At 38.5% G+C, this 17877-nt stretch overlaps 2 protein-coding genes across 5 annotated transcripts in view; one reads left to right on the top strand and one right to left on the bottom strand.

Annotated features, from left to right (window-relative positions):
- Positions 1-17877, top strand: part of LOC106088278 (myosin heavy chain 95F) — a 168585-nt gene that overhangs the window by 77910 nt on the left and 72798 nt on the right. The gene's annotated exons all lie outside the window — the stretch shown is intronic.
- Positions 13124-15227, bottom strand: LOC106088279 (neprilysin-4-like). The gene has a single exon (XM_013253713.2). It carries the CDS (start codon positions 15212-15214, stop codon positions 13148-13150), a length of 2067 nt encoding a protein of 688 aa, XP_013109167.2. The 5' UTR covers positions 15215-15227; the 3' UTR covers positions 13124-13147.

Here is a 17877-nt window from a genome sequence, read left to right as displayed (position 1 = left end):
CATATGACGAACATTAACATTAAAAATAAACTTTACAAAGAGTAGAGACACCAATTTTGTTTTCAAAATAACGTCCAATTCTGGTATTGCAACCGTCCATAAGTGCCGAAAGATACCAAATGTACCAACGCAAAGTGGGATAGAACCGAAAAAAACAAGTAAAAGCGATACATATACATGGAAACTGAACCGATTTTTATGAAATCTACCAGATATATTAATATCGGTAACAAAACAATCCTTGCCGAATATTGTGCAGATTGATTAACAATTGTAGTTACTATGGCCATTTAAGTGGAAATCGGGCGATACATATATATGGGTGATACATACAAATCTGAACCGATTTTGATGAAATCTTGGAGATGTGTTAAGATCAGTTACAAAACAATCCGTGTCAAATTTTGTGAAGATTGGTTGAAAATTGTAGTTACTAGGACCATTAAAGTGCAAATCGGACGATACATATATATGGGAGCTATGTCTAAATCTGAACTGATTTTTACCAAAATCAATAGCGTTCGTCTTTGAGCCAAAAAAGTGACATGTGAAGATTGAACAACAAATACGACCTCTACCTTGATTACAAGAATAAATGGACTCACTGACGAAAAGGCGGACAAACAGACATGACTTAATCGAATTAGAGAGTGATTTTAAGTCGATCGGTATACTTATCAATGGCCTCTTCTAGCTCTTCTTCTTCTTAGCGTTGCATAATAACAATATTTGAATAATATTTGCACCATCAAGGGGCCCCAGAAAGTCAAATTGGTAGGTCGGTTTATATGGCAACTATATCAGGTTCCAACAGATGTGACAAATATGATTTAGACCATATTTAGCACAGTTGTTGGGTGACACAACAAAATTCCTCAAGCGAAATTTCAGCCAAATTGGATAACAATTGCGCCCTCTAGAGTCCTAAGAAGTCTAATCGGGAGAACGGTTTATATGGCGGCTATACAAGGTTATCAACCGATTTAGACCGTACTTGACACAGTTGTTGAAAGTCATACCAACATGACATGTGCAAAATTTTAACCAAATTGGATAACAATTGCGCCCTCTAGAAGCTTAAGAATTCTAATCGGGAGATCGGTTTATATGGCAGCTATATCAGTTTATGGACTGATTTAGAACATATTTGGCACACATGTTGAAAGTTATACCAAAACACCAAGTTCAAAGTACTTCACGCAAAATTTCAGCCAAATCGGATAAGAATTGCGCCCTCTTGGAGCTCAAAAAGTCGAATCGGGAGCTCCGTTTATATGGTGGCTATATAAGGTTATCAACCGATTTAGACCATACTTCGCACAATCATTGGAAGTCATACCAAAATATCACGTAAAAAATTTCAGCCAAATCAGAAAAGAATTGCGCCCTCTAGAAACTTGAGAATTCTAATAGGGAGATCGGTTTATATGGCAGCTATATCAGGTTATGAACCGATTTAAACCATACTTAGCAGAGTTGTTGGAAGTCATAACAAAACACCATGTTCAAAATTTCAATCAAATCGGACGAGAATTGCGCATTCTAGAGGCTCAAGAAGTCATGACCTAAGATCGGTTTATATGTCAGCTATATGAAAACATAGACCGATTTGGCGCATTTACAATCCCCAACCGAACTATACTAATAAAAAGTATTTGTGCAAAATTTCAAGCGGCTAGCTTTACTGCTTCGAAAGTTTGCGTGCTTTCGACAGACAGACGAACGGACATGGTTAGGTCGACTTAAAATGACGATCAAGAATATATATACTTTATGGGTTCTTAGGCGCATATTTCGAGGTGTTACAAACAGAATGATGAAATTAGTATACCCCCAACCTATGATAGAGGGTATAAAAATGAAATTGTTGCGCTTTGTACCCTTTAATAGTCTAAAGGCGTTAAATCGCACAATCTAGGCGGCCAATTGACCGGTACCGAACGTGAAATATAATGTTTACCAAACTCGTCTCTCAATATGTCCATCGTTAAGCGTGCTGTGTGGCATGTGGCACCGTCTTGTTGAAACCACATGTCATGCAAGTCAAGCTCTTGCATTTTGGGGTAAAAAAAGTTGGATATCATATCACGATAGCGCTCACCATTCCCAGTTACATTACGATTCGCCTCATGTTTGAAGAAGTTCGGTCCAATGAAGCCACGAGCCCATAAACCGCACAAAACTGTGACTTTTTCTGCACTGTGACTTGGTAGCTCTTGCAATGCTTCTGGCTGATCTTTACCCCAAAATCGACAATCCATCGTTACGCGTACTGTGTGGCATGTGGCATCGTCTTGTTAAAACCACATATCATGCAAGACAAGCTCTTGTCTTTTGGGTAACAAATCATCATCTCACCATAGCGCTCACCTAAACAGTTACGTTACGATTCGATTCATCTTTGATGAAGTACGGTCCAATGATGCCACCAGCCCATAAACCGCACCAAACTGTGACTTTTTCTGCACTGTGACTTGGTAGTTCTTGCAATGCTTCTGGCTAATCTTCACTTCAAAATCGAACATTCACAGTTATGTTGCGCATTCGCATCATCTTTGAAGAAGTACGGTCCAATGATGCCACCAGCCCATAAACCACACCAAACTGTGACTTTTTCTGCACTGTGACTTGGTAGCTCTTGCAATGCTTCTGGCTGATCTTCACTTTAAAATCGACCATCCACAGTTACGTTGCGATTCGCATCATCTTTGAAGAAGTACGGTCCAATGATGCCCAAAATCGAACCAGCCCATAAACCGTGCCAAACTGTGACCCATTAAACCAAAAATGAGCTTCGTCGTAAAATGAAAGAAGCACACGATGAACTTTCTTAACTGAGCACGCATTTTGATAATAAAATTCAATAATTTGCAAGCGTTATTCGTTTGAAAGACGATTCATGATTAAATTATAGACCAAAACGTGCATGAGCTGTTTAAAGCAGTGTTGTCAAAAAGATAATAACAAAAAAAATCACCCTTAATAAAAATCACACTTTTTCTTCCAATATTTGTCTAAGTAATATTCCCACAATCCACTAATTAACATATGCCGCTGTTACTTCACTTTACACATCCCTTCTATAAAAATGGGAATATTTTTTTTTTTGTCATAAAAGTTTTTTAAACCCTACCCCACACATGAACGTCAACATTTCCACTTTATCTCAGACTCTATCATTATGAGCGTAAAGCAGAAGAAAATAATTAAAGGCTTGAAAATGGGCCAACATGCCTGTGTTTACACAGGACTTCATTTTAAGTGTCTGCTGAATAGGAAAATGGGAGCAAAATTGATACTCTGATAAAGGAAACTCTAAATGAAGATGACAGACAGACAGTTTTTAATGTGGGTCATTAAACTATTCGATAGCATTTTATGTGGCAAAAGAGGGTTTGTTTTTAGGGGATATTTTTTGCAAGGACTTGCAATGTTGGTGGGGGGACAGAAAATTTTAATGATATAAATAAGAGTGAGTTTTGTAAAAAGTGATGTAGTACATCTGTCAGGGTGTATATGCAACAAAATTCGACATAACTAAATAATCTAGCTGAGCCCAGCCCGCTCATCTGCGCCCTATAATGCTATGTTGGGGAAAAGTACTCTTAACTTGAAAATTTCGGCCTTATTTCAGTTGAAAATGGAAAATTGGAATTCCTGAGGGTTTTTCTACTCTTATATACCTTTTATTTAAACGCCAATTAGTAAAAGTCCTGTTTAAGGGGATGGTGGATCCGCAGAGACTTGGTCTCAAAAATGGAAGACAAATTCGTGCTCTACTCCCAAAGACCTTTCATTTAAGATCCATACTGCAATGGTTGGTAAATATGTTCGATTTGAGGGTTTTTTTGGGGGTGGGGTCACCCACGAAATACTTAGTCCCACAATTAGATATCAGATTCGCTTTTTACTCTCAAAAACCTTTAATTTGATACCCATGTAGTGATTGGTCTATAAATCCGTTTGGCGGGTTTTAGGGGTGAGCGGCTCCTCCACCTCAGATCCTGATACCAATTTTTTGATTTTATCGCCCTACCCATCTCCGAGATCTGGTGTTTTTTAAAATTATTGTTAAGATCCGTCTTAAAGTGGGGAAGTTAAAAAATAATACCGCAAAAACAAACAACGAAGTCATAACGAAGTCATAACGAAGATAACTGCTGTATGATCAATTTTGACCACTCTGCCCTCTTTTTTTTCATGTTGGCTTTTCTAAATTAGCGCCATTTACTGGCTGCTTTCAATTTAATCAACTAAATCCATATAAAAACAGCCTTTGAAAACGGACAGTAGATGGCGCTAACTTAAAATTAATATATGGCTACCTATTAAATATTCATAATTTAGTATTTTTTTTTTAAATGAAATCAAATTGCCAGTTCTTACTATTACACCATGTAAAACTTTTGAACAAAAAAGTGTTGCCCAGCAGCACGTCGTTTGGTCTTGTCTATCGATGAGCTAAAAATGGTTGCAATCTTAACGTTAAGGTCTGTAACTCCTCCTATCACGCTGAAGTTCATAATTTTTGGGGTATGGCGGCCTACATTTTTTTGTGTCCCCACAGATTAATTAAATCACACAGTGTCCTTTTAGGTCATTATGATTGATCGGCTCTTTTGGGCTGAGGTGGTCCGCTAGATATATGAGCAGAATGAAGATATAAGATTCGTATTCCACAACCTTTTACCTTTAATTTAACCCCATATTGTCATGATTGGTCCATACAGCCGTTTGGTGGAGAGTGTCTATATGAGGGTTGTGCCCCACACTCAAATAATCGTTCGGGGCGAGGCGATTTTTGAAGGTATTGCGCCACCTCGATTTTTGCACACAAAGTTTAATGTCATATTCGTAATCTACTCTCATCTACTCTCAATCACTCTCATTTAAGTCTTATATAGCTATGATTGAGAAAACTTCTCATTTGGGGGGACCTTTTGGCGGTGGGCGACCCGCAGATACTTAGACATAATTTTTATGTCATATTCGTAATCAACACCCGTATACCTTTCATTTGAGACCCATATAGATATGTAAGTCCAATATGTTTGTTTGGGTAACTTTTTGGGGTTGGAGTGGTGCCTGATTCCTTGGACCCAACATGTAATATCATATTCGTATTTTACTCTCCAATACCTTTCATTTGATACCAATATTGTCCCGATCGGTCAGCCTTGATTTTGGGTGGTATTTTTGGGGTAATGGGGGAGGGTCCGCCCCCTTCCAATATCAACAAACCATATTGCCTATTCTTCATTCCTGACCATACTCGTAATCTACTCCCGAATACCTTTTATTCGAGTCCCATATTGTCATTATCGTCCAATACGCCTATTTGAAGGGGTTTTGGGGTCGGGACAACCTCCCAGGTTCTTGGACCCAAATTTTAATATCAAATTTGTATTCTACTCCCGAATACCTTTTTTCTTGAGTCTCATATTGCTCTGATTGGTCCACTTTTATTTTTGGGTGGTATTTTTGAGGTAAGGGGGAGGTCCGCCCCCCTTGGGATATCAAAAAATTATATAGCCTATTGCTCCTTCCGGATCACTCCCCACAATCTGTGAAAATTTGAAAGAAATCGGTTCAGCCGTTTTTGGAGTCTATACGAAACAAACAAATTTACAAACCCACAAACAAACAAAGGGGGGGCGGACCTTCCCCTTTATCCTAATTTTCAGAAACGCCAGATCTCGGAGATGGGTGGTGCGATTTAATCGAAATTTATTGTGCTCCCTTATGGTAACTTAAAAAAAAGAATTGGAATCAAAATTTCGGATGTGGTACCTAGGGGGGCGGCCCCACCTCCAAAACCTATCAAATATATATATATAAACCAAGCATGACAATATGGGACTCAAATGAAAGGTATTTAAGTTTAAAAAAACGCATCTGATATCCAATTGTCGGACCAAGTGAGTGGGTGACCACCCCAACCCCCAAAACACCCCTAAATCGGACATTTTTGCCGACCATGAGAATATGGGACTTAAATGAAAGGTATTTGCGAGTAGAATACGAATCTGATATTCAAATGTGGGACCATGTTTCTGGTCCCACACACCCCTCCCCAAAACACACCCCAAACAGCAATATGGAGCTCAAATAAAAGGTATTTAAGTGTAGCATACGAATATGACATCCAAATGTGAAACCAAAGGTTTGGGGAGCCGCCCCTCTCCAAAAACAGTCCCAAAAAGGACACATTTGGGACCATAGCAATATGGGGCTCAAATGAAAGGTCTTTGGGTGTAAAACACCAGTCTGATATCAATTTTGGGGAAAAGTGTCTATGGCGCCACCCCACCCCCATAACACCACCTAAATAGGACATATTTGTTGACCACTACAATGGACCATATAAATGGAAGCCACCGTAGCGTAGAGGTTAGCATGTCCGCCTATGACGCTGAACGCCTGGGTTTGAATCCTGGTGGTTATCCCCTCCTAATACTGGCGACATTTGTGAGGTATTTTGCCTTGAAAAAACTTCTCCCCAAAGAGGTGTCGCTCTGCGACACGCCGTTCGGGCTCGGCTGTAAAAAGGAGGTCCCTTATTGTTGTGCTTAAAATTGAATCGCACTCCACTCTGTGATTTGTGAGAAGTTTGCCCCAGTTCTTTGATGGAATGTTCATGGGCAAATTTGCATTTGCATTACAATATGGTGCTCAAATAAAAGCGAATGATATATATTTGCAGGGCCTAGTCACTGAGTAACCGCCCCATCCCCCAAAACATCTCCCAACCCGGACATGCTCGCCGCCTATGGAAATATGGAGCTCAAATGAAAGATATTTGAGAGTAGGCCACGAATCTGATATCAACATTCGGGACCAACTGCCTAGGGGACGTCCCACCCCCACAACAACCCCCAAGTAGGACACATTTGCTCACCATGACAATTTGGATTTTAAAGAGAGTGGAGCTCGATATTGATAATTTCAGGGCCCATACCCAATACCGGACATATTTGCTGACATTTGCAATAGGGGTTTAAATGGAAGGAATTTAAGATTCGAAAACGAAGTTGATATCCAATTTTGAGGCCGATGGCAGTATGAGGTTCAAATACATGATATTTCAAAGTAGAGCACGTTGCTGATATATTGTATATTCAGGGCTAACTATTTGGGGGACCATGCAGCAGTCTCTTCCCAAATAGTGGAGCTGTATGAAAATCAAAAAAGTTTTCAAAATTATTACTGAAGTTATGAGCAATTTGGTTTTTCTCATTTAGACTATTTTTGTCTAAGCTCATAACATTGATGCTTGACTGGGTAATTATTTGAAGAAGTATAGCTGGCAAACTATCGATAATCGCAACATTCGATACTTTCGATAGTTTTAATAATAAATATCGATAGTATCGATACATCGTTAATTTGCCATCACCTATATTTCAAACGAAAATGAGAAGCAAAAATCAGGAGATCGATTTATATAGAAGCAATATCAATGCACAGACCAAATAAAACCAAGATTAATAAAGTCAGTTAGAAGTTATGAGAGATATCATTGTAAAATATGCTACCCTAATCGGATGAAAATTGCGCCCTCTATGGGCGCAATGTATGTTAAAGGATACATTCAGTGTCGGATTACTTATTTTTGTTTAATTTTGGAAAAAAAATTGAACTTTTACGATAGTATCCATTGGAAAATATCAATCGATATTCTGTTAACAAATTAAATATCGATAGTGCCATTGATGTTTTGCCAGCTCTACAAAGAACGCCGCTGAGGAGGGGATGGAATTCCTGAAACTACAGTTCGGTTAACCTTTCAAACAAATTTTTGAAAATATTTTTTATTTAAAACCAAATGGGGATTTTATTGATAAATAAAATCACCCACGACTGTCAACTAATAAATAAGTTGAACAAGCATTGGTTTGGTAGTTACCCCTGTGGTAAATGCCAGCCAAAAATAACTGATCTTGAACGCATAGACCACAAAATGAACTATCAAAACAGAAATGTTTCTTCAATATCTGGTTACTCAAAGTTATTTTTATGTATTCCTAGAGTTAAGGAAAATTCATTAACTTCTATTACTATATTCCCCATGATATCATTGCTTACTTTTCGAGGAAAACCCCATGTGTAATATAAAATATGATGTGTCATTGTCAAATAACAATGCGTGTGTGTTTCTTGAAATTAATTTTTGCAAAAATTTACTTCACATGTCCTTGGAAAATGACAATGCCAAAGGAAAGAATATACATTCCTAAAATACAGGGCCACCTTTAATATTTTGTTTGGTGTTTCTTAAATACCCTGCCTTAAGCACATACTCTATTAACTTTTGTTCTTCATGAAATTAACCTTTCCTTTCCTTTTCATTTCATATCTTTTCTTTCCCCCCATTCAAACCACAATTATCTTTACTTCCATTAAAACCAAATTAAAATAAGGCAAAGGCAAATCCACAGACAAAGGTAAAGAGAGCCCATTATTAATATTATAACCACACACATGAATATTCTTCTTCATTTGAGATTCTTCAAAGTTGGTGAACATCTCGCATGTTCATCATCATAAATTTTTGGACATTTAACAGACTACATACAATAAGGCAGGGACCATATCTCCTTCTTCCATGCTGAAATTAGCAAAAGTCAAAAGGAAACATTTTTGCAGACAATTTAACATAATCTTGATTGTTTTTTTCTGTTGTATAAGTGTCTTTCTTCCTTACTTTGGCCATGCATGTGCCATGTTGAGCGACTCAATTTCATTCGCTGCTTCTTACATGAAGACGACATTTATACTCCTCAGTAAAGTGAAGTAAGGACGTGCTAAAGGCAGCAGTGTCTAAAACTCTGTACCAAGTACCTACTACTTGACTTCATTTGTGTCTTAAAAAAAAAATGTTTCATGCGAAACAATTATTCGCATACTTCATATGAAAAGATGATGGCGATGATGATGAGCCTTAACAATGGGAGATCACAATGGCGATGATATCAAAGATTATCAAAGAACTCAACACTCTACATAAACGTATACACTCAAGCCTGTGTTGGCGATTCGGATATGAAATCGTTTCCGTTTCTTCAGAACTTAACATCAAAAATAAAATTTCTGCTTTAAGCCTACCACTGACTTCGATTGTGCGGAAAATGTTGCTAAACATCAATTAAATTTTTGTGAAATCTCACAATGTTTCCAACGATGTTGCTAATTTGTTTAATTGTAATTGAACTTTTTTATTTGCGTGTAAAGCGTTGGTTTGGTAGAAAACAATTGTATGTTGACATCATTGTTATTATATGACTGTCAACCAAGCTAAAAACAAAATTTTCTACATACCGGTAGTTTTAAGTGCAAAACATCCGTGTAGAAGTCTATGCTACATTTATTGTCAGTGATATTGTATTGGGTTGCCCAAAAAGTAATTGTCGGTAATATAGTAGTAATATAGTCGGCGTTGACAAATTTTTTCAACGGCTTGTGACTCTGTAATTGCATTCTTTCTTCTGGCAGTTATCAGCTGTTACTTTTAGCTTGCTTTAGAAAAAAAGTGCGCGAAATTTTGTTTACATTTGTTTGTTTGGCGTCAATTTTAATATGGGTACCACATGTATTGAAAGAAATTCATTTAACAAACCGAATCAACGCTTGTGATATGCGCAATGATGAGGCTATAAAATCGCACTATGTTCAGTTTTTTGCAGATAAAGGCGAGAAGTTCTATGAGCGTGGAATACTAAATTTGCCAGGAAGATGGAAAAAGGTTATCGAACAAAATGGCAATTATATATTTGATTAAAGTTCATTCTAAGTTCTATTAAAAATGCATTTACTTTCTTTTAAAAAATCCGCAATTACTTTTTAGGCAACCCAATAGTTCCAATAGATTCTATCAGGAATAGAATACAGTACTTGGTTATCAATAAGCTTCTCAGGCAGTGTGTAATCCATAATGCCTGGGAAATCGGGCTTTATATCTAGAATAACAACGGGCTTTGTATTAGAAAAGCTCCCTTAGTCTCACAGCAGTGGTCGCAGCAATTTGTCTAACCACGATGTCCAAAGGCATTGAAGCGCGCGTCCAACAGACCACAACACCATATAACATTATAGGTCTGGCAACTGGAGTGTATTTCCAGTGCATGACACGCGGTTTATACCCCAAACTTTTGCCAATAGTCCTCTTGCAGGTGTATAGGGCATTATATGACTTTTTTTGCCTTTTCCAAAATGTTGTATTTGAAGTTAAATTCCCTGCCTAGCCAAAAACTCAGGTATTTTGTTCTTTCAGTAAATGGAACATTCTCTCCTCCCAAGGAGACAGGTGCCACTGGCGGCAACTTGTATCTCCTGCTGAAAACAACTACTTCTTTCTTGCACGGATTTATTCCTAGACCACGTTCGGTAGCCCACTTCGCAGTTGCACGTAGAGCTTCCTGATGAATATTTCTTAGAGTGTTAGGAAACTTTCCCCTTATCGCAATTGCCACGTGACCACTTGTACGCCTTTTTCTTCCAGAAACAATAATAAAGGGTGATTTTTTTGAGGTTAGGATTTTCATGCATTAGTATTTGACAGATCACGTGGGATTTCAGACATGGTGTCAAAGAGAAAGATGCTCAGTATGCTTTGACATTTCATCATGAATAGACTTACTAACGAGCAACGCTTGCAAATCATTGAATTTTATTACCAAAATCAGTGTTCGGTTCGAAATGTGTTCAAATTTTGACAAATTTTGTTCAGCGATGAGGCTCATTTCTGGTTGAATGGCTACGTAAATAAGCAAAATTGCCGCATTTGGAGTGAAGAGCAACCAGAAGCCGTTCAAGAACTGCCCATGCATCCCGAAAAATGCACTGTTTGGTGTGGTTTGTACGCTGGTGGAATCATTGGACCGTATTTTTTCAAAGATGCTGTTGGACGCAACGTTACGGTGAATGAACACATTTCGAACCGAACACTGATTTTGGTAATAAAATTCAATGATTTGCAAGCGTTGCTCGTTAGTAAGTCTATTCATGATGAAATGTCAAAGCATACTGAGCATCTTTCTCTTTGACACCATGTCTGAAATCCCACGTGATCTGTCAAATACTAATGCATGAAAATCCTAACCTCAAAAAAATCACCCTTTATATTGTTAAAGGCCATATTCCAAAGTAGAGGAGACAGTACACCTTCTTGAGGTGTTCCTTTGCTGACCGATCTTTTTAGATCCACAGATCCCATGCCTGCTATAATGCATCTTTAAGTAAGAAAGTTATTAATAAACTTTCTTACGGTAAATTTGATGCTAGAAACTCCAACTCATTCATGATTGACGTCGGTTCTACATTATTGAAAGCATCTTCAATGTCAAGTATATGCAATGTATATTCCTTGACAGCGAGATGTATATTCCTTAACACCGATAGCATCCTCTATGTAACTAAGTCGTGAATGGCTGTTTTAGTGGATTTGCCTTTACTATATGCATGCTGCTGCCGCCACAGGCGATCTCCAGGGATCTTTGCCCTAAAATATGTTTCTATCAACCTCTCAAGAGTCTTCAGCATAAAGGATGACAGACTAATAGGGCGAAAATCTTTCGCCTTCGTGTGGTAGGGTTTTCCTGCTTTCGGAATGAAAATGACCTTCGTGTCCCTTCATCCCACAGGTATATATGACATTCTGATAAAAGCAGAGTATATCTCCCTAAGCCAGGGAACCAGTATGTCAGACGCAGCTTGTAATTCAACCAGTGATACACCATCAGGTCCTGGCCCAAAGGATTTTGGGCCCAGACACAATTTCCCTAATAACCTCCGACGAATGCATACCAGTGACAAACTCTTGGCCCATCACAAAATTTGAGCAAAATTACTGCAACCTGTTTCCTTTACATGTTTTAACTCTCTGCCAACTATTTCATTCATTAAGTGCATAGTGTGGCCAAACAATTAGTTATTTGGCTATTTAAATGTTTACTTCAATGTTTAAATAAGAGCGTTGCCAAAGTTGTATTTAACCGTTGCCAAGATATTGAACCGTAAACGTCATTGTTCATAGCCGCCGCTTTATCTACCGACTGAACTTCATGCCAAAGAACACGAAATAGGGCATCACGTATCACAGGAACACGCACCAGCACCCCAATAGTGACCTCATTAAGCATACTCTTTCTGTCGCACATACCAGTCATATTTCGCACTCTCACCACCAATACTCCCACCTATGGCTTTACATGTACACATATAACGGATGCTTAAAAAAGCAACAACAATCTGCTGTGTTTCTGCTTCTTCTTCTTTTATTGAAAATAACTTCGCTTTTGCATAGATTTTTTTTTCGGAATAAATTCTGCACATCTTTGGAAAAATATCTTTCGATTGATGCCAATTTCATCAAAATGTATTCAGCCGTTTCGCCGTAATATGTACCACAAACTCGCCTTTATAAAACCCACCTACTGCATATAACCTGTTTGTTGTGTTTGTTTTGTTGTGCAGCCTCGCAAAACAACAACAGCAAACATGTAAATGCCTCGCACGCCAAAACCGAGCCTTAATTAAATGGCTGATCTACATGCCAAGTAGGGCACGTCACACCCCAACAACTCACACTCACATAAATACAATAGTAATACTCCTTCTCTCGCACCAAAAGCCGAGCCTTAATTAAATGGCAGACCAAGTAGGGCCTCGCACATCACACCCCCACAACATCCTCACCTAAATAATAATACTCTCTCTCTCTCGCACAATTTGTTTCTCTTACTCTCTCCATTAATACTCCCACCTATGGCTTTGCATTCACACCCATAACGAATGCTTTAGAAAAACACCAACAACGATTAGCTGTGTTTATGCTTCTTCTTCTTTTTTATTGAAAATAAATTTCTCATTTTCATGGAATTTCTTTTCGAAAAATTACTTTTTATATATATTTGTCGCTTGTCTGGAAAAATATCTTTCGATTGAAAGAAATTTCGTTAAAATTCATTCAGCCATTGTAGCACAACATCGCCTCTATAAAACCCTTGGCCGTTTATTCACAAAATTTAATGAAGCCTGAAAATAGATTTATTTGACAGTTCTATAAAGGAAATCTGTCAGATAAGCCTATTTCATGAATATTTTAGTAATTTCTACATTTTCCTTTATTCATTTCTTATTTTGCACAATTTTAAAATATTTCACATTTCTTAGCAGGATTCATGCCACTCCCCCTGGTACATTTAAATGCTTCCGAAAACTCTGGCATATTCGATAAGGGACCAATAACTCTTAAATTTCCCGGCTCATGTATGTCATTGGAAAACTTTATGCTACGAAGTTCGGGTAAAATATCATAACACCATAATTGAGCGAAACTCAGGAAAAACAGCTGTTGTGGAGAAAAATCTTGAAAATCTGGCAACATTTCTGTAGCCTTTAATGCAGGCGACGTTATGGCAAATTCCTTTTGCCAATTATTAAAGGACTCATAGGCCAAACGCACACCACCATTATCGGCTATATTTTCTGATTGTTGATTAGTTTTTCTTGAGACATTTGTTCCTTGGGCATAATTTGTATATTGTTCCCTGAAGCAGGTGGTGCGCTCGTCAAAGCCCTGGGCTGAAATGGCATCCCACCAGTCACGATCATTACCCTGCTTGTCAAAAGTGCGACCTTCATCATCAAAGCCATGCATCATTTCGTGGGCAATGAGAAAACCCAAGCGGGCATAGGCTACTGCAAGAGGATAGGATGCCGACCAAAAATGATGGGATAGTAGTGTGGCCACAGGGATTTTTATGGCATTCTCGGTAAGGATATAGCGAGGCCCAAAAGACATGGCCGCTCCATCGTAGTAGGCCTGCACAGGTTGATTCAGCTTAGATCTGCTCTTAAGGGCATTCAGAGAGAAAATGGCCTTGCAATTGGCCACATAGTTGTCTTTACTTAAGTTGAGGGTTCCATAGTCTTGGGAAAAGTTGACATGGTTATAGGAATTGATTTCTAATTTCATGGCCTTTAGTTTGTCCACAGCATGTTGGCGTGTGGTCTCATTAATCCAATCATATTTTCCCGACTCCAAAGCTAATTGGAAATTTCTTTTAAGACTTTGAAACATGTTTTGAACTGCCTCCTCCGCTAGATTTGAGTTCTCCAGCTGCTTATAGACCATATGGTCAAGTAGATTTGCAAAGTGCCCCTTTGTCTTTTCCAAACATTTGGCCTGCAGTTTGCCGGGGTTGGTATCCATAGGCAGCAGGAAATGGACCATTAGATTATAGCCTATATAATTGGCCACCTTGCGTTTGGGTGTCCTATTGAGTAGGTCTATTAAATTGGTTTGGTAACCAGGATTCTTAACCGTTATATTGCCGCTGGGTATGAAACCCAATGAAATCTCCAACAAACGCTTGATATCCAAATTGGGTTGATGCAGAGCATGCAGTTTCTCCACAGTGGTGGGAAAATGTAATTCCTTGCCTCTCACTGTATATCTTTGGGTACCCTTGACCAAGGCTATTTCAAAATCCAGAATTTCTTGAGCAGTCTGCTGCGCTAGGGTGGAAGGAATTTCCAAAAATGTTTCCAAATTTTCTTTTATAAGTGACAAATATTTTTGACGATACACTTCATTGGCCCTATCCAAATACATGGTCAAGGATTTTAAGGGGAAATCAGGATGTGTTAAATACAAACGATTAACACTATTATCCTGCAGATCCACCATGATTTTATAGCCCAAAATAATGTTGATATCATAGCTATGCGAGATATCCGCAATGGTCTTTAGCCAATCAAACTTGGAGGCCCGCCAGCGTTGTTGGCCTGCCAAAAAGGGAATTTTGCCAAACTCTTGAACCATATCTTTCAAATCCTGCTTATAAGCTAGCTTCGATTCATTGCCCGCCTTTAGACATGATTGATAGAAATTCTTAGCATTTTGTTGCACTTGGCTGTCATTTGTCTCGTTGGCCTCCGGCAGTGCCAAGATTTTATTTTGCAAATCTTCTTTGCTATCCTGAAAGACACTTGTCTCATATTTCGTTTTTGAAGCCGGTCGTATGGTTATCCAATTGCCACAGGCATAATCATAGAAATTTGCACAGGGGTCCACTGATTTGTTCAGATATTTTAGCATTTCTTCTGATTTTGAGCTGCGTAAGGAGTTTCCATTGTCGTCAGCTTGAATGATGAACAGAAGGCCCATAAAAATTATGAATACACCGGCCGTATTTTGAAGATTAGCAAACATGTTGTTGTAGATTTTTTTTGATTTTTTCACGTTTTTAGTTTATGCCGCGTCTTTGTATACCTTTTGTTCGGGATTTAATCATTCTACTGAATTCCAAATGCTTTTAAAGTTTTGAGTAGAACCTAAAGCGAAAAGTATTTCTGGGAAAGTAGGTTAAGGGTTATCATTTATTATTATTAATTTTTTTTAAACCCCCCAGCATAGAATGGGGGTATACTAATATCGTCATTCCGTTTGTAACACATCAAAACATTGATCTGAGATCCAACAAGGTATAAATGTTCTTAATCGCCATGACGATATGAGACGATCTAGCTCTGTCCGTCCGTCTGTCGAAGCACGCTAAATTTCGAAGAAGTAAAGCTAGGCGCTTGAAACTTTACACAAATACTTTCTATTGGGTTGCCCAAAAAGTAATTGCGGATTTTTCATATAGTCGGCGTTGACAAATTTTTTCACAGCTTGTGACTCTGTAATTGCATTCTTTCTTCTGTCAGTTATCAGCTGTTACTTTTAGCTTGCTTTAGAAAAAAAGTGTAAAAAAATATATTTGATTAAAGTTCATTCTAAGTTTTATTAAAAATGCATTTACTTTCTTTTAAAAAATCCGCAATTACTTTTTGGGCAACCCAATATTAATGTAGGTCGGTTGGGATTATAACAGATCGGTCCAAAATTTAAATAACAAATTTTCCCCATGAACATTCCTCTAAAGAGCAGGAACAAACTTTTCACATATCAATGAGTGCAGTCCGATTCAAGTTTAAGCCTTCTTTTAATAGCCGATTTCGAACGGCGTGCCGCAGTGCGACACCTCTTTGGCGAGAAGTTTTGCAATGCATAGTACCTCAAAAATGTTCGCAGCATTAGGAGGGGAAAACCACCGCTGAAATTTTTTTCTGATGGTCTCGCCAGGATTCGAACCCAGGTGTTCAGCGTCATAGGCGGACATGCTAACCTCTGCGCTACATGCTAACCACTGCAATGCATAGTACCTCAAAAATGTTCGCAGCATTAGGAGGGGAAAACCACCGCTGAAATTTTTTTCTGATGGTCTCGCCAGGATTCGAACCCAGGTGTTCAGCGTCATAGGCGGACATGCTAACCTCTGCGCTACATGCTAACCACTGCGCTACGGTGGCCTCCATATCGGTTCATGTTCGGATATAGCTGCCATATTAACCTATGCTGGATCTTGACATCTTGAGCCTATAGAGAGCGCAATTCTTATCCTATTTATCTGAATTTTTGCATAAAGTGCTTTGTTATGACTTCCAACAACTGAGCTCAATACGGTTAAAATCGGTTCTGATATAGCTCCCATATAAACCGATGTCGGATCTTGACTTTTTGAGCCTCTAGAGGGTGCAATTCTTAACCGATCCTGGAGGATACAATTCTTATCCGATTTGTCTGAATTTTGGCATGAAGTGTTTTGCTATGATTTTCAACAACTGTGGTCAAAATCGGTTCATAACCTGATATACCTTCCATTAAAACCGATATCGGATCTTGAGCTAGACAGCGCAATTCTTATCCGATTTGGCTGAAATTTTGTATGAAGTGTTTTGTTATGACTTGCAACAACTTTGTTAAGTATGGTCAAAATCGGTTCATATCTTGATAAAGCTGCCATATAAACCTACCTTGGCTTCTTGAGCTTCTGCAGAGTGCAATTATTATCCGATTTGGCTAAAATTTGGTATGAAGTCTACTGTTTCGACTTCCAACAACTGTGCCGAATATAGTTCAAATAGGTCCATAACCTGATGTAGCCGCTATATAAACCAATCTACCGATTAGACTTTTTGAGCCTCTAGAGGGCGCACTTCTTGAGCCTCTAGAGGGCGCAATTCTTATCCAATTTGGTCGATGTGTTTTGTTGTGGTTTTCAACAACTGTGCTAAATATGGTTGAAATCGGTCCATAACCGGATATAGCTGTCATATAAACCGATCTGGGGTCTTGACTTCTTGAGCCTCTAGAAGGCTCAATTCTTATCCGAATACGAAAAATACAAAATACAAATAAAGGGTGATTTTTTTGAGGTTAGGATTTTCATGCATTAGTATTTGACAGATCACGTGGGATTTCAGACATGGTGTCAAAGAGAAAGATGCTCAGTATGCTTTGACATTTCATCATGAATAGACTTACTAACGAGCAACGCTTGCAAATCATTGAATTTTATTACCAAAATCAGTGTTCGGTTCGAAATGTGTTCATTCACCGTTCAGCGATGAGGCTCATTTCTGGTTGAATGGCTACGTAAATAAGCAAAATTGCCGCATTTGGAGTGAAGAGCAACCAGAAGCCGTTCAAGAACTGCCCATGCATCCCGAAAAATGCACTGTTTGGTGTGGTTTGTACGCTGGTGGAATCATTGGACCGTATTTTTTCAAAGATGCTGTTGGACGCAACGTTACGGTGAATGAACACATTTCGAACCGAACACTGATTTTGGTAATAAAATTCAATGATTTGCAAGCGTTGCTCGTTAGTAAGTCTATTCATGATGAAATGTCAAAGCATACTGAGCATCTTTCTCTTTGACACCATGTCTGAAATCCCACGTGATCTGTCAAATACTAATGCATGAAAATCCTAACCTCAAAAAAATCACCCTTTACAAACAACTGTGCTAAGTATGTTTGAAATCGGTC

This window comes from Stomoxys calcitrans, chromosome 2, assembly GCF_963082655.1.
Source record: "Stomoxys calcitrans chromosome 2, idStoCalc2.1, whole genome shotgun sequence".
Lineage (NCBI taxonomy): Eukaryota > Metazoa > Arthropoda > Insecta > Diptera > Muscidae > Stomoxys > Stomoxys calcitrans.
The sequence above is the reverse complement of the archived record's forward strand: the minus strand, read 5'-3'. Positions and strand labels throughout refer to the sequence as shown.

Coding starts and splice junctions, on each gene's coding strand:
- LOC106088279 (XM_013253713.2), bottom strand. CDS start 15,214: ATGTTTGCTAATCTTCAAAATACGGCCGGTGTATTCATAATTTTTATG.